Source organism: Panthera tigris, chromosome A1 (assembly GCF_018350195.1).
Source record: "Panthera tigris isolate Pti1 chromosome A1, P.tigris_Pti1_mat1.1, whole genome shotgun sequence".
Lineage (NCBI taxonomy): Eukaryota > Metazoa > Chordata > Mammalia > Carnivora > Felidae > Panthera > Panthera tigris.
In genome coordinates, this window is record NC_056660.1 from 209,424,672 (window position 1) to 209,432,934 (window position 8,263).

The window sequence follows — 8,263 nt, forward strand, 5'->3', positions numbered from 1 at the left end:
TGTGCACTTTCTCTCTAAAAGAAAGAAATTTCCATGTCCTCTAATAAGAGAGCCCATGGCATGGCTATTTTAGAATGAAACTGCACTGCAGTTGAATTAGGTGACCTCTAATGTTCCTTTCAGTTCTAATAATTTATTGAGTAGTATCTCCCTTAATATGGTTTGACTGCAGTTATCTAATCATCTTGTACACAACTCTGATTTTGCTATCCAGAGTGACTTTTCAGGTCTTTGGTAGTTGTAGTTTATTCATATGGGAGAAAATTTTGTTAACATCTCATGAATTATTATGAGTTCTTATAACTTTTATATGGTCAAGGTAAGCTTACTGTAGCTATAATGTTTTGACATTTTAGAGGAATTGAAAAGGTTAATGTTTTGACATTAGATAGAAGAATTGAAATGGTTAATTATAGCTAGCAAATATGTCTGTAAATATTCATTTGTAAAACTTTGGAGACTGTATTAAAATCATGTAATGACAAGAAAAATTATTTTTGAAAATTTTAATGGCACTAAGCTAATCATATTGATTATCTGGTGAATTTCTGATGAGAATAACTGAATTTTATTACTCTGCATATGTAATCTGTTGAAAGTGATGAATTATTTTCTGCCTGTGAGTTCTTTTGTTATATATTTATTTGTGTTTCCGTCCTAGGAATGGAAAGAACGTTATGGACACAATAGAGAAGACTCCACTAGAAACAGAAATGTTCATGTTGACCCAAAAGAATCAAACCTCTCAGATATTAGTACCAACCGATGTAAGTAGTTTATTTTCCTGTTCCCTTAGAAATTGTTTTATTATGCTTGCTTGCATGGAGACTGAGAATTAGGGTATCCACTCAAAAATGTCTTTATAGAACTGTAAATGTGGTTCTGTAGTTCTTTCCTTTCTCATCCCTCAGTGTATGGAAGGAAGGGAAACCCAAATATGCATTCTGGGAGGAGAAGGAGAAATTGGGAGAGCGAATGAAGAGTTGTAATCAGTACTTACCCAGGCATGTTGTAGGCAGATGCTGATTTCTACTATTTACCTCGATGTTGTTCTTTACTTTTCTATTAGTAGATGTAGGCAATTCAGTCATTTTATAACAGTTTCCTAACTGACCCATATATGTCACGTACTTTCCTAGATACACAGTGACATGGAGAAGATAAATTTCCCGTCCTTGGGTTTGCTAATTAATTTAGTGACGGACTGATACCAAGCAGAAGACATTTGCCGGTGGGTTGAGATAGGAAACCTCCTCACATCCTCGACCCTGCCATCTGCCCTGGGAAGGTGGCAAGAAACCTGTTTTTGCCCAGGACTCTGACCTGAGTAGATGGCAGAGGATGCTTGTCTTTGGGGGAGACGCAGAAACGCTGAGAGAGTAGAGGGTACACACCTGATGCCGAGGGAACTCAACTCAGGGGATGGAAAAAGAGATCTTTACTGCGAAAGGATTTCTGTGATAAAGAAATATTCACTGGGTATTTGGGAATGAACAGTACTTAGCCAGATTAAGGTGCTTTAGGCAGAAGGGCGAATGAGTGACTTGTGAGAATCTTTGGGGGAATAACGCAAGTTTGTTTCTGTGACAAGAGCCTGAAGTATGAGCCTGATAAGGGGAGGCTACAGAGATAGTTGGGAAGCAGGTATTACCATGCCCAGAAGTTTAGATTTTATCCCAAAGGTAAGATTTCAATCAGGAAAGGGGCATGCTCAGATTTTTGGTTTAGAAGATAAATTTGATAGCACCATATACAGCATGATTTCCAGGGAAGTGAGACACAGAAACCTGTTTAATTTGCTTTGGTAATGCGATCAAGACATGATGAGGGCCTAAAATAAGCAGTGACCTTGGAGATGAGGAAGAAAGGATGTGTTTGAATGAGATTTAGGGTAGAAGAAATGGGAGGGGCACATGGGTGGCTCAGTAGGTTAAGGGTCCAACTCTTGGTTTCTACTTAGGTCATAATCTCGAGTTTTCATGAGGTCGAGCCCCACATTGGGCTCTGCACTGACAGCACAGAGCCTGTTTGGAATTCTCTCTCTCCTTCTCTCTCTGCCCCTCCCCTACTCACGCTGTCTCTGTCAAAATAAATAAACTTCAGAAAAGAGAAGAAGAAATAGAGGGCTAAAGTTTTAGTTAAAACTAGGAAATAGAGGGTTCCTGGATAGTTCAATAAGTTGAATGTCTGACTCTTGATATAGGCTCAGGTCATGATCTCATGGTCATTGTATCGAGCTGAGCCTGCTTGAGATTTTCTCTCCTTCTGCCCCTCTACCCTCATGTGGTGTCTCTCTCTCTCTTTCTCTCTCTCTCTCTCTCTCAAAAATTAAAAAATAAAAAGCTAGGTAATAGAGGGAGAATTCTAGAAAGATTTGGAAGCTTGTTTATCACAGAGTAGGGCAGTGGAAAGATGTGAGAGTGTGGGAGGACAGTCAAGAGAAGAGGAAACACAGTGCTTTAGGATGATGACTTAGAACTTGGAATATGGGAGGCAACCAATATGTGCTAAGTGAATGAGAGAAAAGATGAAGGGCAGAGTCCAGGATGACAAAAGTGTAAGATATGATAGAATTGGCTTACTTTAAATTTTCAAAAAGAGCTATGTCATAAAGTTCTTTTGAAGCTATTGGACTGCTCGAAACAACATTGTGAAAGTTTAGGTTGTTTATGAAGAAAATCTGCCTTGTCCACATAGAGAAGGGAGAGTTAGTTCTCTAGATCTGTGCTGACCAAGCTGGTAATCATTAGCCACATGAGGCTTTTGAGCATTTGCAATGTGGCTGGTGTCCCATGTTAAAATGATAATATATTGGATGTATTGAATTGAACATATTAAAATTAATTTCATCTGTTTCTCTTTACTTTTTCAATGTAGCTATTAGAAAATTTCAAGGTAAATATGAGGCTTGCATTTTATTTCTGTTGGACATTGCTGCCCTAAACTCTTATCTAATGGGAGAAAGACTCAGGCCTTTCTTGAAGAGCTTAAGTTGAATACACTTTAAAGAAAATTCTAGTCAAAAACTGAGATATAGCAAGCCTGGATTCACTGTGAAACCAATGGAAACTTGATAATGAACAGTTTCACTGTTATGATACCATAGTTAAATGTTAATTTTGATTCATTTTAATTGAGTCTTTGCATTGTACCTGCTTCTGAGCTTAGATTAGCTATAAGGGATAACTTTTCCTTGTTATTTTCTGTCATACTATTAATCATTTTAATTTGATTTTTAAGGAATTAAGTAGTTATCTTTCCTTACTGTTGTCTTCACAATCAAAATTCATGTCCTTTATAATCTTGACTATTTTGGGGGAGTCCATAGACTGTGACCCATAAAGACCATAGAAAAGTAGACATAATTTTTTCTTTTTTTAACAGCAGCATCCAAATATACCAGGGCTAATAACAGGACGGAAAGGGACCGAATAGAGCTCCTCCAAGATGTAGAACCTTTGGATTTTAATGCAGAAACATTCACTGATGATCCTCTTGAATCTGAACCAGGAAGGTAAGCTTTAGCTGTGTCATTTTGGCTCCAGTATTCTGAAATTTTAATAACATACAATTTGATGAGATAAGCATAAGGAAAATGTTCTTTACTGCTAATAAAAACCATATTAATCAACTTTTGGTACCTTTTTATACCTTCTAATGCTTTTATATTTTAAAAATTATGGCATCCAGTGATGGTAGTTGAAATTGCTATCTCCATAAACTACTAGTGATATTATAAACAAGAAAGAATTAAAATTGGTAGAATCTGTGAAATTTATCGTATTTAGGAATAGCTACATAGCTATGACTGGGTGTCAGACACTATCCTAAGCACATTAACCATAATACTGCATTTTATGATTGTAAATCCAATTGGATTTGAATCCAGAGAGGCTTAGTAACTCAACCAGAGTCACACAGCTTGCAAGTGGCAAAGTTGGGTGTTCAAATCCCAGGACTCTGGCTGTAGAATCTGTGCTTTTAGCCACTATGCTCTGTGAAAATGATTAAACAAAAGCAAAATATCATATGCATGAAAATATGCATGAATATCATATGCGTGAAGACATTTTTGCCTACAAATAGGAAAAACACTAGAATGTTCTATTTATACTGAACAATTAAGAGTGATTATTAAATCTTCAATCCCATGATATATGTATTCCCTTTCTTTTAACATCTCTCACCCTCTCATATGTGTATTCTAGGCTCCAGAAAAGCTGTTGGTTAATTTATAATTAAGTAAATCTCTTGGGGTAATATCTTTGGAGAGTAAGTTTCTGCTTTCAGCTACTGAATAGATTTTACAAATTATGCTTACTAATTATGTAGCCACTTCCTTTTAATGTGTCCTTGTTTTTCTCTCCTCCTTTGTTATTTTTGATGCCTCAGATCATTTCTTTATCCACCTTTCAGGTATCAGCCTGGTGGACGATACCTCTCAATGTCTCACAGCAGAATATTCGATGATGTTTAAAGTCTAAAAGAATTTCTGGAACAACTAACCAAGATCAACACATCAGTTCAGTCTTTACGAACATATGTATGCCCTAGAATTTACACTGTACTCTTAATGAAAAGTGTCAGGACAAAAATGGCACTGAAAGTTAATCACATCTCAGTAATCATAGTTTATTGCCTATTGAATAGAGTGTCATCTTTTCTCATAGGATTTATTACTATTCCTGAAGTGTCTGCCTTAGAAGTGCAGGTGTAATGGAAGGATTCAGTGCATGATAGAAATCAGTATATGTTGAGAATATGTAGTTCAGTTTGTTTCAGGTTAATTTTTTTCAGGAAAGTTGTTTTAAAGGTCCAGGAAAGCCATAAGTCATGACTAAATAACATCATACGTTTTATTGTTGTGATTTACATTTTTGCTGTTTCTAAAGAATATGTTAATCCTGTATTTCCCAAAGAGATGGAGACCACAAATAATAATGGTATTTACAAAACCCATGTCTTAAAACAAGGCTTACTTACCAGACATAACTGAATGTAGAAAGCTCTTTTTCACCTCTATATGCAAATTTTTGGGGTTTTTGCATGTATAATTAAGATGATACTTCAACTGTGACAGTATCTTCAGCCTGTGTACTATAATCAGGTGATGTATTATTCTTTCAGTCTTTGGTAGAAACTGGAAATTATTTTACGCTTTTGGTATTGCTTTGTAAAAGATTTTCATTTCAGGGAGAAATGTTCACCTTTATCATTTAGCATATTGACTTACGTGTTGATCATTCCACTCAAGGAAAATCTGAAGCATTAATGGTAAATAGCAGGTGGTTTTTTTTTTAAAGCCAAAGAGTCCCATAAAAATTCTCTAATTTTTAAAGGTGCCTATTTATGCTTTTTGAAAAATAACATTTGGTTATTAAAAGGTAAAAAAAAAATAGTTATTACTAACACCTAAATTGTGGTTCATATTTCAATCTTTTTAAATTTTTTTAAAATTTATTTTTGAGAGAAAGACACAGCATGAGCAGGGGAGGGGCAGAGAGAGAGGGAGACACACAATCTGAGGCAGGCTCCAGGCTCTGAGCTGTCAGCACAGAGCCTGACGCAGGGCTGGAACACTGGAACCATGAGATCATGACCTGAGCTGCAGTCGGACAACTGACTGAGCCACCCAGGTGCCCCTAAGTGGTGGTTTATAGAGTGGAAATGTGCAATAACTTCGTTAAACATGCTTATTATTTAAAAAAAAAAAAAATTAACTTTTGTGTTTAAGCCAAAGTTACGTATTACATTTTAAATCATCAGTGTTTTATTGCACAATGAATACTGTACTGTTGAGCACAGCATGCTACAGAGAGTTTTTTATGTCCCTGAAATGGTTACAATTCAGAGACCCCTGCTATGGATTCACCCAGTGGTGACTGTTCTTGAGCTTGCCCACGACAGCCTCAGGTTAACACCTGTTAATTCTGTGTAATTGTTAATTGTGCTCACTTTCACTCTTAGATATCCCAGTTTGAAAATGAATTCTATAGTCACCCTAACAATATGATTATATGTTTCTTGAAGGTAATCCTCTCTTGAATCATAATTTTAAATTTTTTATTTTGCTGTTAGTATTACCATGTAAATTTTTTAAAGACAGTTCTATGCAGATACTGAAAGGAATAGTATATCATCCTAATTATCTGATTTTTTTTTCAATTTTTATGATCTTTGAGGTTAGGCCCCCTTTAAAATAATTATAAATGGATAGATTTTATTCTCAAAGGTCTCAAAAGTCAAAGATCATTTAGACTGCCCATTTGAGAACACACACAACCTTTCATTGTAAAGTGTGGTTAGTGAGCTATGGGCCAGGAGCAGAGATAATTCAGTACTGTTTGTAGTTTCACGATTGACCATTGAATACCTTGGGCAAATTATGTAACCTTTCAGTGCCTCAGTTTCTTCATTTGTGAAATGAAGATGATACTTGCTATTTACCTACTGATCTACCTCACAAAACTATTGTGAGGGTATTCAGTTGATGTTTGTATGCTGGAGTTAAAAACAAAACAAAATAAGTTGTTAGCTGTACTATTTTTCCTAGTGGTACTTGAAGGTGTGGGGTGGAGAAATGATCAGCCCAGAGAGGGGTTCAGTTTCTTATTATTACAGAGAAGCTTATAAGTCCCCAAAGCAAAACAGTTTTTAGAATAATTTATCAAAAGTCCTGTGAAAATAATATTTTTGTATTTTTCATCTTTGGGTTTACCCTGAAATATTTTCCTTAAGTATAATGTTGTTTCTCATCAGGTTTTGTCGTGAAACCCAGATGCTGTAGAAGTAGAAGCAGAAAAAGAGAAGAAATTATGCAGTCACTTCTGTAACTTATAATGCCCTAAAATAGATTGATAGGAATATGTAGGGGAATGTACTACTTTCCTTTATTATTAAAATTGTTATGATTATAGTAATTGAAGTATATGTAATACTTCACAAACAATATAGCTCCCTTTGTAACTTTTTGTTACTCTCCAAATGATTTTTGGTTGTTTAAGTGATCTAGACTGTTCAACTTTTTAAGCAGAATTTATCTTACAGGATTTTATGGCGTTACCTGACTGGGTAAATTTGAGTTCATAAGGTAATGATTTAACCCCTGAAGAATAAAGAGTTTATTGCTGGAGAACTAAGTTAATATTTGTTAAGCCACCTTGTGTAAAAAACTGGAGTACGAACAAAAGTCTTCTTTTGGGGGAAGCTTATGCAAAACATTACTGCTAAATTCAGATACTGTAAATGCAGAGTAATTTCCTGAAGAATTACTTCTGACAATTAGCTTTTGATGTCTTTCTTATAAAATAATAGATAACTGATTACACTTTTAAAATTATTTTTGTAAATAATCGTTAGGTAAGGATATTCAGTAAACCAGTAATTCAAATAGCCATTGCAGAAAATAATAATTAATAATTTATTAATTTCATGAATCACCTGTAAGTTGCTAATTAACTTTTGTTACATCAATAACTTGTTATCAATAGAGCGTTTTTATAAAAATCATTATTAAAATAAGACATAAGGGATAAGCCTAATTACTAGAATTTGCTCTCTTTCCAAATGAATACAGGGCTGTGGAATAATTGCAACACAAAAGAGGCCCTCATTTCACAAGAGTGGTAAGAGCTAAATTAAAACTTTCAAGGATTTTCTATTTATAAAAAATAGATTGGAAAATTAGACAACCCATACCATCAAAAAATGCTGTGAGTTGATTTGTTTTTTTGTTTTTTTGTTTTTTTTTTTTAAACATTTATTTATTTTTGAGACACAGCATGAACAGGGGAGGGTCAGAGAAAGAGGGAGACACAGAATCTGAAACAGGCTCCAGGCTCTGAGCTGTCAGCACAGAGCCCGACGCGGGGCTCAAACCCACGGACCGTGAGATCATGACCTGAGCTCATGACCATGACCTCAGTCAGACGCTTAACCGACTGAGCCACCCAGGCGCCCCAGTTGATTTGGTTTTGAATTCTATTTGATTAGAGTATCACTTCTGAAATTTACACTGGTTGTGTACCCAAATGAAATTAAATGTGGAGAGGAAAGTCAATTTGTGTTTTTTTTTTTTTTAAAGTATACTTTAGCATACGAATGAAAGAATTTCATTTATGTGCAATAACAAACCTCATTTTTTATCTTGTAATAGATTCAGGGAATGTTCTTGGTTGTGTGTTGATTACCATCTTAAAGGAAAAAACAAACTCTCCCTTATTATAATTTACACTGTTCAGTAATGTTGAGTTTTGTACTTGTG

General features: G+C 35.2%; 1 protein-coding gene across 9 annotated transcripts in view; it reads left to right on the top strand.

Moving 5' to 3' along the window:
* The window catches only part of LMBRD2 (LMBR1 domain containing 2), a 41,485-nt gene extending 33,701 nt beyond the window's left edge, over nt 1–7,784 (top strand). The window contains exons 16-20 of one of the 9 annotated variants that reach the window (XM_042996480.1): nt 662–767; nt 3,385–3,514; nt 4,393–4,543; nt 6,760–7,090; nt 7,577–7,784. In XM_042996480.1, coding sequence (XP_042852414.1) covers nt 662–767; nt 3,385–3,514; nt 4,393–4,477 — 321 coding nt within the window. In that variant the 3' untranslated portion in view covers nt 4,478–4,543; nt 6,760–7,090; nt 7,577–7,784. Of the gene's footprint in view, nt 1–661; nt 768–1,139; nt 1,232–3,384; nt 3,515–4,392; nt 4,544–6,759; nt 7,137–7,576 lie in introns of those variants that run through there. The other 8 variants (XM_015543522.2, XM_007095471.3, XM_015543523.2 and 5 more) reach the window with 8 other exon arrangements.
* The last annotated feature ends 479 nt before the right edge of the window (nt 7,785–8,263 follow it).